The sequence below is a fragment of the Diadema setosum genome, chromosome 8 (genome assembly GCF_964275005.1).
Source record: "Diadema setosum chromosome 8, eeDiaSeto1, whole genome shotgun sequence".
NCBI classification, from domain to species: Eukaryota; Metazoa; Echinodermata; class Echinoidea; order Diadematoida; family Diadematidae; genus Diadema; species Diadema setosum.
Window position 1 is genome coordinate 7,177,096 of NC_092692.1, and position 16,440 is coordinate 7,193,535.

The 16,440-nt window shown below is 41.6% G+C and overlaps 1 protein-coding gene across 1 annotated transcript in view; it reads right to left on the reverse strand.

Annotated features, from left to right (window-relative positions):
- LOC140232363 (scavenger receptor cysteine-rich domain-containing protein DMBT1-like) overlaps positions 1-16,440 on the reverse strand; it is a 116,896-nt gene that overhangs the window by 4,461 nt on the left and 95,995 nt on the right. The window contains exons 29-36 of the mRNA XM_072312489.1: positions 15,090-15,398; positions 13,907-14,230; positions 13,074-13,373; positions 12,320-12,646; positions 11,658-11,963; positions 10,511-10,696; positions 2,459-2,629; positions 1,933-2,112 (exon numbers count right to left, since the gene is read on the reverse strand). Of these exons, the coding sequence (XP_072168590.1) occupies positions 1,933-2,112; positions 2,459-2,629; positions 10,511-10,696; positions 11,658-11,963; positions 12,320-12,646; positions 13,074-13,373; positions 13,907-14,230; positions 15,090-15,398 (2,103 nt within the window). The remainder of the gene's footprint in view (positions 1-1,932; positions 2,113-2,458; positions 2,630-10,510; positions 10,697-11,657; positions 11,964-12,319; positions 12,647-13,073; positions 13,374-13,906; positions 14,231-15,089; positions 15,399-16,440) is intronic.

The window sequence follows — 16,440 nt, forward strand, 5'->3', positions numbered from 1 at the left end:
CGCAATGTTTAATACATGTAGTTGCCTACCCTATGGTCACAAGGGAGCAACACACATACAATAAGCATGTACATGTAACCAACCTATTTCTAGTAGCGTACACTGAAAATCTTTCTTCGCTATTAGTGCAAAATTATCTGTGTTTTGGGTTTGTTTGTTCTGTTCAAAATGAAATCAATTTGTTGTCAAATTTACCTGCTTAAATATTGAGGAATGTATTAAGCAGGTCTTGGAAAGTAGCAGAATGAGTCTACTGAACTAAATTTCAAAATTTGATCATTGTGGCTATCGTCGACTATAGTTAAATCATGCCGGATTGGATCCGGATAATAGTGGGGCAGATACAGGTAATATGTGAAAAAGATGCTCACATCCGGCAGAAAGTATGAAATTTTGCATATAGGGGTATTTTGGGGCGCTGATTTCAAAAATTGCCGGATCCAAGAGATCTGGCCACGGGGTCGGCCGCCATTTTGAATTCCAATATGGCCGCCGTCAATGATCCCTATCTTCAGTTCTGAATGGCATAGGCCATTGGAATTTGATACATAAAAGCATGGTGATATGATGACTTCAATAACAGACTTATTTTATACTAGTCAATGTACCCGTGGAGTGCCAGAAATCCTCTATGGGGATTCCCCCAGAAATGGTCAAGGTCATTGGGTCAACGGAGGTCAAATAACTGTTTTGCGCTACTCCTTGGTCCGATTTCGGTCAAACTTGCTGGAAGCATAACTAAGCCTACACCTGGGAAATCCCCATTAAGGATATTTCTGGGGGAAGTATGTCATACCGAGGTGCCACCGCATCTACCAATGCAGCCAAGGTAGGAAAAGTAAGAAATCAATATAGCGCCCTCTATCGGATGTCTGATTATTGCAGCTCACGAAGATTAGAAGTTATATGACCTTTGACCCCAGTGACCTTGACCTTTCCAAAAATGAACCCCTCAAGGGCAATTTCGCGGTGAACCTGCATTCACCCACTAAGTTTGATGGAGATCGGACCAAGGACCTTGGAGGAGTAGAGGAACAAACAGACAGACAAACATTGTTCGAATTTTAGTATGATGTCTGACAAGCTGCACGGCAGCCAATTTGAATTTCTATACAAAGTTGTCATGTTGGAGTGTTGAAAATCTCTACCTCGGGTTTGTAAATTAGGCTACCTGATTGAGCGCGTTTGTAACTGATTGAGTGCGCGCTGCTGTATTTACATTGTGACGTCAGTGAAAGGTGCATTGTGCTTCCTTTTTGCTGCACTTTTTGACATGCCTGTAAATGTTAGTCGTGGTGTTTGTCTTCGTAGCCACATTGGAATTCAAAATAGCAGGCATTGCGTTTGTCAGACACATCACATTGGTTAATATTTTAACTCAGTATGTTAAAATACTTGTTTACACCTAATTTCAGCGTCACTCACCACTTAGAAATCGAGATAGTGATTTTGAATATTTTGTCGAGGCGGCCATATTGGAATTCAAAATGTTGGCCATTCGATGTTTGTCAGACACTTCAAATCAATCTGTCATCAAATTCAATATGTCAAAATGCTCATGTGTCCCAAATTTTGGTGCCACAGGTCATTCAGAACTGAAGATAGGTATCTTTCGATTTGTTTTGTGATGGCGGCCATATTGGAATTCAAAATGGCAGCCGACCCCGTGGTCAGATCTCTTGGATCTGGCAATATTTGAAATCAGCGCCCCAAAATACCTCTATAGACAAATTTCATACTTTCCGCCGGACGTGAGCATCTCGGCCAAATTTTGTTACATATCTGCCCTACTATAAAGGGAAGGCGGATGGAAGAGGTCGGACTGTAATGATATTTGTGTGTGTGTGTGTTTGTGTGATCTTTAGAGATGGAAAGTCTTAAGACCTGTCTGCCCGGCAGACAACAACTCAGTGGGTGTGCGCTTCCACTTACTTTTATTGCCTTCACATGAGATATCCTGGACAAGCCAGTTGCCATTTGTCCCGCACGTCCACGTCACTGTTTCAATCTTATTCACGCAGTGCACTGCCAGAGTCTCGCCAGGGTTGAACACTTCTTGGATGGTGTTGAAGGCTGCCCCCTGTGGTGGATTTGGCAGGCTACAGGTGGTAGCTATAGCAACCAAAGAAAAGAGAGTGAGTGAGACACAAGAATTTGAATCCTAATGAAGAGGTGTATCACATACACTCTGCTATCTGGCGGGGTCAGCTCTGCTCTTGGAAAGTAATTAGTCTGCAATTACTTAGAATCGTGGCTCGCGAAGTCGACCATTGTTAAATCATGCCGGATTGGATCTGGATAATCGAGAGATCCGGATAAAGGGAAGGCAGATGGAAGAGGTCGGACTGTAATGATATTTTTTTTTTTGTGTGTGTGTGTTTGTGTGATCTTTAGAGATGGAAAGTCTTAAGGCCCAACAACAACTGAGTGGGTTCGCGCTTCCAGTTACTTGTATTACCTTCACATGAGATATCCTGGACAAGCCAGTTGCCATTTGTCCCGCACGTCCACGTCACTGTTTCAATCTTATTCACGCAGTGCACTGCCAGAGTCTCGCCAGGGTTGAACACTTCTTGGATGGTGTTGAAGGCTGCCCCCTGTGGTGGATTTGGCAGGCTACAGGTGGTAGCTATAGCAACCAAAGAAAAGAGAGTGAGTGAGACACGAGAAATTGAATCTTAATGAAGAGGTGTATCACATACACTCTGCTATCTGGCGGGGTCAGCTCTGCTCTTGGAAAGTAATTAGTCTTCAATTACTTAGAATCGGTAGAAATGAAGCATGTTTTCATGCAAATTTTTCTCAAGCATGCCTTATTCATATTTGATGGGTAAGGTCTCATATGAGAGAAGAAAATATGAATATTTGGGTTATGAATTTTGTTTTTCGAAAACGTAACATCAAAAGTCTGAAAAATTCATTTAAAATCACCATTTGTGTGTGCAAATGAAAATTTGGTAGCGTCATTGTTCATTGTTCTTACTCAGTCATGCATGAACGATGAACATTAAGTTGTACATCAAATGAAAGAAGAAAAGTTTATCTTTCCATTGATGTATATCTCATAAAGGAAATATATGATTTCAATAGTAAAAAGTTGCATGGAAACCCGGTTTAATTTTTTCTGGGACACACTGTATAGAAGACTTTTGTTTACATCATCAGCTTCCAGCTATGCCCCGCCTCAACCATTGAGAGCATGTGCTTTACAGCACGTATGTAAACCTCAAATACGTGCAACTTGAACTCCCAAAAGTTCATTAACCCTATCTGCCAAAAGACAAAAATCTTTTAAAAATCCATAAATATACCTGGATTACTACCAAAACTTGATCAAACAAGCAAACAAATAACCAACGCCGATGACAAAAGACGGAAAGAGATATAGGAAGACAGAGACGGAAAGAGATATAGGAAGAGAGAGACGGAAAGAGATATAGGAAGAGAGAGACGGAAAGAGATATAGGAAGAGAGAGACGGAAAGAGGTATAGGAAGAGAGAGACGGAAAGAGGTATAGGAAGAGAGAGAGACGGAAAGAGATATAGGAAGAGAGAGACGGAAAGAGATATAGAGAGAGAGAGAGACGGAAAGAGGTATAGGAAGAGAGAGAGACAGAAAGAGATATAGGAAGAGAGAGATGGAAAGAGATATAGAAAGAGAGAGATGGAAAGAGATATAGGAAGAGAGAGACGGAAAGAGATATAGAGAGAGAGAGAGACGGAAAGAGGTATAGGAAGAGAGAGAGACAGAAAGAGATATAGGAAGAGAGAGATGGAAAGAGATATAGAAAGAGAGAGATGGAAAGAGATATAGGAAGAGAGAGACGGAAAGAGGCATAGGAAGAGAGAGACGGAAAGAGGCATAGGAAGAGAGAGACGGAAAGAGGCATAGGAAGAGAGAGACGGAAAGAGATATAGGAAGAGAGAGACGGAAAGAGATATAGGAAGAGAGAGACGGAAAGAGGTATAGGAAGAGAGAGACAGAAAGAGGTATAGGAAGAGAGAGAGACGGAAAGAGATATAGGAAGAGAGAGACGGAAAGAGATATAGAGAGAGAGAGAGACGGAAAGAGGTATAGGAAGAGAGAGAGACAGAAAGAGGTATAGGAAGAGAGAGACGGAAAGAGGTATAGGAAGAGAGAGAGACGGAAAGAGATATAGGAAGAGAGAGACGGAAAGAGATATAGAGAGAGAGAGAGACGGAAAGAGGTATAGGAAGAGAGAGAGACAGAAAGAGATATAGGAAGAGAGAGATGGAAAGAGATATAGAAAGAGAGAGATGGAAAGAGATATAGGAAGAGAGAGACGGAAAGAGGCATAGGAAGAGAGAGACGGAAAGAGGCATAGGAAGAGAGAGACGGAAAGAGGCATAGGAAGAGAGAGACGGAAAGAGATATAGGAAGAGAGAGACGGAAAGAGGTATAGGAAGAGAGAGATGGAAAGAGGTATAGGAAGAGAGAGAGATGGAAAGAGGTATAGGAAGAGAGAGATGGAAAGAGATATAGGAAGACAGAGACGGAAAGAGATAGAGGAAGAGAGAGAGATGGAAAGAGATATAGGAAGAGAGAGACGGAAAGAGATAGAGGAAGAGAGAGAGATGGAAAGAGATATAGGAAGAGAGAGACGGAAAGAGATAGAGGAAGAGAGAGACGGAAAGAGATATAGGAAGAGAGAGACGGAAAGAGATAGAGGAAGAGAGAGACGGAAAGAGATAGAGGAAGAGAGAGACGGAAAGAGATATAGGAAGAGAGAGACGGAAAGAGATATAGGAAGAGAGAGACGGAAAGAGATATAGGAACAGAGAGACGGAAAGAGATATAGGAACAGAGAGACGGAAAGAGATATAGGAAGAGAGAGACGGAAAGAGGTATAGGAAGAGAGAGACAGAAAGAGATATAGGAAGACAGAGACGGAAAGAGATATAGGAACAGAGAGACGGAAAGAGATAGAGGAAGAGAGAGACGGAAAGAGGTATAGGAAGAGAGAGACGGAAAGAGGTATAGGAAGAGAGAGACGGAAAGAGATAGAGGAAGAGAGAGACGGAAAGAGGTATAGGAAGAGAGAGACGGAAAGAGGTATAGGAAGAGAGAGACGGAAAGAGATATAGGAAGAGAGAGACGGAAAGAGGTATAGGAAGAGAGAGACGGAAAGAGGTATAGGAAGAGAGAGACGGAAAGAGGTATAGGAAGAGAGAGACGGAAAGAGATATAGGAAGAGAGAGACGGAAAGAGGTATAGGAAGAGAGAGACGGAAAGAGGTATAGGAAGAGAGAGACGGAAAGAGGTATAGGAAGAGAGAGACGGAAAGAGGTATAGGAAGAGAGAGACGGAAAGAGGTATAGGAAGAGAGAGACGGAAAGAGGTATAGGAAGAGAGAGACGGAAAGAGGTATAGGAAGAGAGAGAGACGGAAAGAGATATAGGAAGAGAGAGACGGAAAGAGATATAGAAAGAGAGAGACGGAAAGAGGTATAGGAAGAGAGAGAGACGGAAAGAGATATAGGAAGAGAGAGATGGAAAGAGATATAGAAAGAGAGAGATGGAAAGAGATATAGGAAGAGAGAGACGGAAAGAGGTATAGGAAGAGAGAGACGGAAAGAGGCATAGGAAGAGAGAGACGGAAAGAGATATAGGAAGAGAGAGATGGAAAGAGATATAGGAAGACAAGAGACGGAAAGAGGTATAGGAAGAGAGAGAGACGGAAAGAGGCATAGGAAGAGAGAGACGGAAAGAGGTATAGGAAGAGAGAGACGGAAAGAGATATAGGAAGAGAGAGACGGAAAGAGATACAGGAAGAGAGAGATGGAAAGAGGTATAGGAAGAGAGAGATGGAAAGAGATATAGGAAGAGAGAGATGGAAAGAGGTATATGCCCTGTTCTGCTCTACAAATGTGCTCTATTTTGTCCATGTTATTACTGGAGCTGGTCCATCATATTGCCATATTTGGATCGTTATAGCCTCAGGAACCTTCTGGACATGTTTTATCACTCTTGGATCCACGAAACTTGAGTTTTTTGTGATCATCATTTTTGGGATTGTCCTGCAGTATTTAATAGCTACCAGTGCTCTGCATTGCATACAGTATGGGTCGTCCAAAACAAGGGAAGAATCCAGGCAAATTCCTCACTCCACAGCGTGCTCGCACTCCATCACATATCAACGTGGCCAAGGAGAATGTTATCGCCCACGGGGGAATAGACACTGCAGTCAAAAAAGTGAGGGGCATGGAGGATAAAGCAGGGCCCAAACCAGAGGGGAATGGGGTGTTCATTAACTTGGACGGTATACTAGACCAGCTGGAGGGTGTCAGCCAGATGGGGGCGAGAGCTGCCCAGGGTGACATGTCCACAATTGTTGCTACTGCTGTCCAAGCAGCGGTTAAAGCTGCAGTACCTGCTATTGTGCAGGCTGTAAAAGATGCCTGCATGGCGAGTGTGACGGAGATCGTAAACCCATACCTCCTTCGTACGCAATTCAAACAAGACGAGATCCAGCAGGAGATGAGGAGGGAAAACCTGCGGGTGAACGGCCTCCCTGAGAATGAGGAGGAGACAGGTGAGGCTCTCATCCAAAAAGTATGCAACATAGCCAAAGAAGTTGGTGTCGACATCAAACCCGATGACATCTCCATGTGCAATCGGGTTGGAAAACAGAGAACCGACGGCAAACCTCGACAGGCCATCGTCAGGTTTGTGGCTAGGAGGAGAAGGGATGAGCTGTATGATGCACGGTTCAAGTTAAAGGGGAGAGACCAGTACAAAGGTCTGTTCATCAACGAGGACCTCACCCCGATGCGGTTAGCTGTGCTTGCCAGGGCCAAGGATTCACAGAGTGTGATGAAAACGAAAACCAAATCAGGGAACATCATCTGCAAACTGCATAATGGTGAACAAAAGATCTTACGCAACCCTGATGACTTGTTTGACATTGGAATCGACGATGTTGATTACGGTGATTTCAAACTTCATGTTCTTGCTTAAGAAAGCACATTAACACTGTATTATTTTAAGAGTACACATAATATGTTAACATGGCCGATAACCCTCCCATTGACCATGAAAGTAATCTCAATGTTAAATCATACCGTCTAACTCCTAGTAATTTCGATAATGTTTTACAGGGACATATGGCAAAATCTTTTTCAGTAACACATGTTAACATTCGTTCTTTAAATAAAAATGTCGATGAGCTAAAAAACTTGTATGAATGTAGTTTAAGTTCAAATTTTGATATCATTGGTTTATCGGAAGTGTGGAATGTGAGTAACACATCTTTACTGGGAATAAAGGGCTATAATCTTGAGACTGAATGCCGCCACGGAAATGTTAGGGGTGGAGGTGTAGGGGCTTACATTCACTCATCATTAAAATATAAACGACTTGGTTTCACTGCAATAGAACATGCAGAATCCCTGTGGCTTGAGCTTTTATGTGATAAAAAGAAGGTCATTGTTGGTGTTGTTTATCGTAAACCCAATACCAACATTACAGAATTCCAAGAATCTTTCTTGAATGTATTGCATTCTTTAAAATTGGATAGACATAATTGTTTGATTATGGGTGATTTTAACATCGATCTTATTGATATTGGAAAAGATTCAGAAAACTTTCTAACTGTCATGCATTGTATTGGATTGTCTCAAGTGATCTCATTTCCAACTAGATTAACCCGAAATTCTGCTTCCTTGATTGATCATTTGTATACAAATATGGACATGTTTGATATACATGCAGGTGTTATCGAGGCTGATGTTTCAGACCATCTTCCAATCTTTACTGTCTTTGAAAGTATGTTTTATTTTAAAAGTATCGTCCAAACTTTTGGGAAAGTTGTACGATCGTATAAACATTATGATGTCGATTTATATTGTTTAGACTTAGCCAATGCTAGGTGGGATTTTGTGTACAAGTGTAAAGATGTGAATGATGCATATTCTGTATTTTATGGTATATTTCGGGAAATATGTGATAAACATGCTCCATTAAGAAAGAACAATAGTACTAGTCATTCAAAATGTTACCCTAAAAATCCATGGGTAACAAAGGCGATTTTAAAATCAATTAAAAAGAAATAAAAATTGTATAAAAAGTATAGGTCATCAAATTTTGATCTAAAATATGAAAGGGAGTACAAGGTATATCGAAATATTCTAACTACTGTTTTGAAAAATGCCAAACGCGTTTATTATAGTAGTATGTTTAATGATAATAAGCAAGATTCGGGTAAAACATGGAAAATAGTCAATGAGTTGTTAAATCCTGGTAAAGAACATACTGCAAGTTTAGAAATTGAAGAGTTGGAGGTTAATAAAGTTGATGAAGTTAAATCTGTCTTTTCTGCAAAAGAAATAGCAGAAGAGCTTAATGACTATTTTGTTACTGTAGGACCAAAGTTGGCCACTAAAATTCCTGAAACACAAATTAATCTAAAAGAATTCTTGGGGGAAAAGAATAATAAATCGTTATTTTGGAGGCCAGTTACAGAGAAAGAAGTGTTCGATATTTCATTCGCATTAGACTCTAAGAAATCACATGGATATGATAATTTACCAGTAAGATTATTAAAGGATGCAGCAAGTTTTGTTTGTAAGCCATTGCTTTACATTTTTAATTTGTCCTTAGAAACTGGAATTTATCCTCAAGCCTTAAAGATAGCCAAAGTAACACCAATATATAAAAAAGGACCAAAATCGGACCCTGGAAATTACCGACCTATCTCCGTTCTGCCAATAATTGGAAAGGTTTTAGAGAAAATTGTAAATGATAGACTGGTTGATTTTTTTGAGTCCGATGATATTTTTTATAAACACCAATATGGCTTTCGTAAAAGATACAGTACGACATTGTCTTTAATTGATCTTGTAAATACACTAATGACATCACTTGATGAAGGAAAAGTAACACTTGGTATCTTTATAGATTTTAAAAAGGCTTTTGATACGATAAATCATGATATTCTTCTATGTAAACTGGCTCATTATGGTGTTTGTGGAATTCCACTTCAATGGTTTGCTGATTATCTGTCCAACAGATCTCAGCTGCTATCTTATAGAGGAATGGTCTCGACACCGAAGACTATAACTTGTGGTGTCCCGCAAGGGTCAGTTTTGGGGCCAACACTCTTTTTGATATTTATAAATGATTTGCCACGCTCTTGCTCTTTCTTTAAATTCAGATTGTTTGCCGACGATTCAAATATTTTTCATACTTATGCTGCTCGCCAAAAAGAAATAGATGTGAATGAAGTAAATGAAAACCTGCACAAAGTTCAAACATGGTGTAATGCCAATAAGATTACAATCAATCTAAAGAAAACAAATTATATGGTAATCAGAAGAAAACGTCAGTTAGTTTCGATGAGGGGTGCAATAAAACTATCTGACACAGACATTGATGAAGTGAGTGTTGCATCCTTTATCGGAACTCAGATTGATTGTCATCTCACTTCGAAACCTCACATTCAATTGGTAAATAAATGTGTTCGAAGGAAAGTAGGTGTATTGTATAAATTAAGACAGTATGTTCCGCAGCGCATTCTTGTGCTTTTGTATAAATCTTTTATACAACCACACATATTATATGGTATTGAAGTATGGGGCAGTACTTATAAATCTCACTTAAATTGTATACATATTTCTCAAAAAATGGCTCTGAGAGCTATAACATTTTCGACTTTACGAACACATTCAGAACCATTGTTCCAACGATTCAAACTTCTAGATGTTGTTAGGTTACATAAGTTCTCAGTTTTAACATTTATGTACGATCTCTGCAATGGAACTATTCCGCACCCTCTGTATGACTATTGCCAAATTGTGCATCATACTTACAGGACAAGAACAAATGAAAAAAGAATGTTGTACTTACCAAAATTTAGAACCACACAGGGACAATTTTCAATTTCTTACTTAGGACCAAAACTTTGGAACACATTGCCAGGAGAAATGCGTGAACAAAGCAAAAGATCTACATTTCGTAAATGCCTTGCAGATTTCCTTCTCTAATAGATATTGTATCAAGTATAATTAGTTTTCTATGTTAGAAAATGTATGATGTACGTTGTATTTAAATATTAACAGCCATTTCAACCAACCATGTAATAATTTTTCGTTTGTGTTTAGCTTTTAGTATGAAGATCAAGGTGACCAATCTCGACTAGCACGTGTGCTAACTTTTGGTTTCCTTGTTAACAACTTTGTGGAATTACGCTACATGTATCACATTTAAATCTCAAATGTCTTCATTTAATCATGTTATTGTAAAGGAGTAATAGATAAGTATTTTTTTTTTTTCATATATGTATGTAAATACAATTGTATAATGATTGAAAATGTACATGTTCAAATGTTGTTGCTAATAAACTTCACAAACTTCACATGAGGAAGAGAGAGATGGAAAGATATAAGGAGAGACAGAGATGGAAGAGATATAGCTCTAGGGAGAGAGAGATGAAAGAGGGGAGAGAGATGAAAGAGGAGAGAGAGAGAGAGAGAGAGAGGGGAAGGATGCTCACATTCAGGTTGAGGAGGGCCACAGCTGAGTGGTGCTCCCTTCCACTGTCCACCCCTCTCACAGTACAGTGTCGTGTTCCCTGTACCATGCATGCAGGAGAGCTGCAACGATTCACCCGCCCAGTACTTGACCTTGAAGACGCTGACGTACAAATATGGTGGCAGGACGGGCAGCTCGCATGGCATATCTGGGGACATGGAGAAAGTATCAAGAAGGAATGTGTTACTGTTGCTTTCAATTCACTCATTATAGCATGGCAGCAATATTTTCACTCTCAAAGCACTGTTCCACATACCCATATTTATGTTATCAGTTATCATATCACATCTCATCATCTTCTCTATGTGTCATACAGCACATTGTTGGCTGCTTGATCAAATCTGGTACTATTCGTACAATCACTCATTCAGCAAGTGATTGCAAAATTCTCTCAAAAAGCATTTTCAGCACAAACTACATTCTGCCATTAAGACAGGAAACACAAACCAAAATGTTACAGCTTAACTGAAATGATGCTTAACCCTTTATGTGCCACGTTCGCACGTCTGACTCAGTCGACAACGTGCCAACTTTGTATATTCTGCTCAAATGCACAAACCCACCCAAACTGATCGATAAATCGCCAAATGTCACAGTACAATGAAAGCGCTTCTCGTGATTCCGTTCCTCTCCTCTATAGCTTGCATTTTATGTGGTGAAAACAAGCAGTGTTTCTTACTGGATTTGCGTGCAAATTCTAAGCTTCTGTCACTGCTTTTTGTGCAAAAGTTACACATAGACAGTAACGTAGCTACTGGGCTTTCGAAAGAAAAGCAATTATAGATTTGTCATAGAATCTAAATCAATGCAGAGCTTGGCATTTTCTCTACAACTTTGCTCACTTCGTCTACAATTCAACAGAAATCTATAAATGTTATATAGATTTGAAAAACAGAATGTTTTCTCAATGCATGAATACGTAGGCATCTCAGAATAATGTGGAACACGGGGGGTTTCCACCATGGCACATAAAGAGTTAAAGTAGTAATCTAAATTGCTCAATGTATACCACTCTTCTAATCACTGCAAAAGGGACTAAAACCTCCACAGTCCCTCTGAATAATTGTAAAACCACTTCTCCTGCTCAGAGTGCTTCATACAGTACGCACCAATGGCATGACAGCTAGCCCCCGCATCTTCTGTATGCGTACAGTCGTGCATCAAAGGGCTCCGCGGGCAGTCGAAGATCGAGGACTCGTTGCCCACGCACTGCACCTCGTCGAACAGGATGGAGCTGTAGGTCTGGCGATAGCCCCCCGTGGGGACCACAGCCTTGGCTGGCCCAAGGCCAAGCTCCCGGCAAACCACCTCCACGTCTTTGATATCCCAGTCATCGTCGCATACTGTGCCCCAGCTGCCGGACACGTACACCTCGACCCGTCCCTCGAAGATGGACGGACCACCAACTAGACGCACTGGATGGGCCAGACAGACATGTTCAAGAAGGGGATATCAATAGAAGGCCTAGGGTTGTACAGATGAAATGTATCCATAGCTCGGCTGTTATATGGCTAAACGGCATACCTTCTTTACCAGGAAGCATTATAGTTTCGCAAAGTTTACAAGAATAAGAGAAACAAGAATATACAAGATTTAGCAAGCAAGGTTTCGTAAGCAGACTAAGCGATATGTTTGACAGAAGCGATATGTTTGACAGAAGATACATTGACTTGGCTTATCAAACAGTGTACATACATACGATCCTGATACACAATGATGTGATATAAGTACAGTAATTCATCTCTAGCCGTATATGCACAGCGGGACTCACATGGTGGCATGCAGATCACCCCGGCGTCGTTCTTGTGGGAGCAGTTGTGAACCTCCACGCCCATGCTACTGCAGCGGGCGATGTTGGACTCGAGCCCTGTGCAGCCAACATTGTCCAGGTATATGGGACCCTCGCCGCGACCGAAGCGGGACGGTCCAAGGACGGCAGCGCTCGCCGAGACGAAGTTCATCTGTCGGCAGATCACTTTGGCGTCCTGCTTGTCCCACTGGTTGGAGCAGACCGTGCCCCAAGTGTCACCGACTCTGATCTCTACCCTCCCCTCGTAGCGAGATGCACCCCCGGCCAGACGGATTTCTATGCCCTCCTCTGTATTTGTATTTGGTTTAATTTTCAATCATACACAAATGGAAAAAAAATGAAGAAATACGAGTGCAAAGTTTGAATGATCAATACATTAACTTGAAAATAAAATACATTAGCTGTAATCTGTTATTACGTATTATAAAACAAAACAAAATCCAAGAGAAGTGAATGGTGTAATCAATTAACAGAAATTTTTAGGTCTGCAATATACAAATAAGCTGTATAATATAATGCTAAAAATGTTGCAGACAGTGAACATCTTGGTTTGTATTAAACCCAGCAAGCTATGCAAACCTGGGAAGAAAGCTTTAAATAGAAGCAGGACACAACAAAGTAGCAATGGAGCCTAAATCTGAAGGCGGATGGAATGCACAGTGAATATACATAAACTGCATTATAAAAAATCTCTGAGGGTTACCAATGACCTCACCTGGCAGGGAGCAGACAACGCCACCATAGCCATCCGTACAGTTGCCGGCAGTGGTCATCACGCACGCACCGATGGAGCTCTCGTAGCCACTGCAGGACGGCCAGCGGTTGTACCAGCCGCCCTCTGAGGTGCCGAATCCGTAGCCCGTCGGTGCCTGGACGGCGGTGCCGAAGCCCATGGACTGGCACACCACCCGTGCATCAGACATGCTCCACGCATTCCCGCAGAAGCCCTTCCAGGCGCCATCAATCTGGATCTCCACGCGGCCTCCATACTTGTTGCTTCCACCCTGCAGCCTCACTGGAAGTACATATAAGAACCACATTGATTAGTGGTCTCACCAAGGCCAGCACTGATACATACTTCAGCACTTTTATCAAGATATTTCTGTACAGGACAGAATGAAAACCCAATCTTTAACAAGATGATTTGCCATAATTGTAACTCACAGTAAATGCAGTGACCAAAGCAACATCTGGAATGCATGTATACGTATCTGGTAATATACCAGCTTGAAATTCAGTACCGGTTTATAGGAACAAATGAGTGAGAATACAAAAATAGGAATTTCCATCCATCTCCCAAACATTAATATTAATAGGTGTTCCCAACAATAATGAATCCAAGGCTGAAAGAAGCTACTACTTTGCTGAAAACTTAGGAATATTCTTATTATTAAGATAGGAATAGCTGGCAAATATGTTGAAGCTGATCGCTTCTTGTCCTATCCCTTTATCATAAACTGTAGTCACTGTGCATGATACAACAACAACAACACCAACAACAAAATCACAAAACAGTGTTGGAAAACTGGTCATTAAAAGGAGCCGTACCTTTCGGAAGGCAAGTGACGCCGGCATCTTCCCTGTGCGAGCAACTACTCGGACCCTGTGACCGCGGGCAGTCCCTGATGTCCGTCTCGTTACCAGAACACTGGACGTCGTCAAGCAAGATTGGGCCAAAGCCTCGCCCAAAGTGGGCATAGCGGTGCGCCTCTAGGGCGCCCTTGTAGCCAAGCTGGCGGCAGACCACCCCGGCATTGGTCAAGGACCAGTAGTCGTCGCAGACTGTGCCCCAGGTCCGGTTTAGGTACACCTCCAAGCGGCCTTGGAAAGTAGACCTTCCACTCACTAAACGTACTGGCACTTCCGGATCAGCTACCAACATGGGAGACAAAACAGTAAATCTCTACTTTGGTGAAAATTCTAGGAAAGTTATTGGAAAGTTGGCACCCTTGGTAGAAATGCATTTCACTCTTGCTCCTGTCATGAACCTACACAAACTAAGAAAATGAGACTGATGATGATGATGATTATGATTATGACAATAAGGATAGAAACATAAACACAGCTACTATCATTATCATCATCATCATGACAACCAACTACATCATATAGTCGAGCTTACCCAGGGTTGTCTCTGAGATCTTCTCTTAGCACAGTTCTCACAGTGGGCCCTTCCATTACCAGTAAGTATCAGATTAGCAGGTGCTAATGACAACTGGGCCCAGAGAGCTCATTGGTATGACCTTAGGGCACTCCCTCAAACAGTTAGGCCTACAGATTACATTGTATGAGTAATCACAGACTCCTTCAAAGGATAATCGCCCAGGTTTGGGCAGGAGTACAAAAGTTGACATGGATATGAAGAAAAATATGAAAGCGTTGTGTTTCCACACCCTGAAGTCCTCATTCAAAGTCACGTCAAGTCACGTCACGTCACGTCACGTCACGTCACGTCACATCAAGTCATGTCACGTCACGTCACATCAAGTCATGTCATGTCAAGTCAAGTCAAGCCAAGTCACATCATGTCAAGTCCAGTTGAGTCAGGTAAAGTCACATCAAGTCAAATCAAGTCACGTCAAGTCATACTAGTCGGGACAAGTCAAGTCACATCAAGTCATTCAAGTTGGGTCAAGTCAGGTCAAGTCAAGTCATGTCAAGTCACATCACATCATGTCATATGTCATGTCAAGTCATTCAATTCAAAACAAATCAAATCAAATCAAATCACCTGTTTCCCTGCAGGCTACACCTGCATCACGAGAGTGGTTACAGTGGCCCTCTGATGCTAGGATTGCACCGCAATTGAAGAAGTAGGGGTCACTGGGCTGGCAGTTCACCCCCGTCAGGTGCACAGGGCCAAATCCTGCCCCAAAGCGGGCCCCGCCATACGCCGCTGTGGCCTGGCCATAACCCAGGTGGCTGCATACGGTTTGGGCATCGACAAGGTCCCATCCCTCGTCGCACACAGTGCCCCACACGCCGTTGATCAGAAGCTCCACTCTGCCCTCCTCAGGTCGGCTCCCATCAGCCAGACGCACTGCACAGGAAATGAACGAAGAGAGTCAATGCTGGAAGGTCATGCGTAAATGTTGCTGTCAGATCTCTTTACCACACTAGTACCACCAGTTTCAAACAGACCTATCCTCACCTTGAAACCATGTACATATTAGCAGGATGGTGCTTTTTTAATGAATCACCTTATCTTTAGTACAACTTACATTTGCAGCATTAAAGAGCAGACAGACTAGTTCCTGGGAGTCAAACTGAAACATGGATACTCCTGACACAGACTGCTACACTTTATATCTCGAGTAGATACATTTTTTAGAAGCTATGTTTCATCACACTGTACTTGAGTTCTATTGAACATGATTCATGATACCATTAATGATTTGGAAAAGAGTGAATTGTCAGCACTTTGACCCTTGACCTCAGTAGAGTTACCTTCATAGTACTGTAGGTGTAACTGAATTCGCTCTTAGCAATATGGATCTGCCAAGGGTATATCTGCACAACAGATAATTGCACACTGACCAATGCTGCATAAAATGCTGCATAGATTTCTAAAGAATTCTGACTTACTCTTTGTGCGCGACAGTGTACACCCCTTTACCATTCTGAGACTGCAAGGCATGAGCGCTTTAGCAAAACATTTTGTTTTTCAAAGCCATGTAACCTTCCGTGGGGTATTTATGCTGGAAATGCAGTACTGCAAAGTTGTAGAAAAAATTCCAAGCTTTGCTGTGATGTTTTATACTCTTATGACAAAGATATGGGTATTTTTCTTGCAAACAACTGACACTGAAAATGTAACCACAAAACAGACTGCAAAATTGTATTTCTGGTCATGATTAAACACATACAAAGTGTACGTTGTGTACTTTTGACATGAATCATAGGGATTATCATTACTATTGGATGAATCAGCACGTTACCTTTGATTTTCATATTTCTTTTTATACCACACTCAAGTTCTACATCATTGCTACTGTCAGTGCCAAATGCTCAATAACCTTCCATTTGGTGAATCGGAATCACTGGCATTCATTTCTCCACACTGCAGTGGATACAAGCTCTCT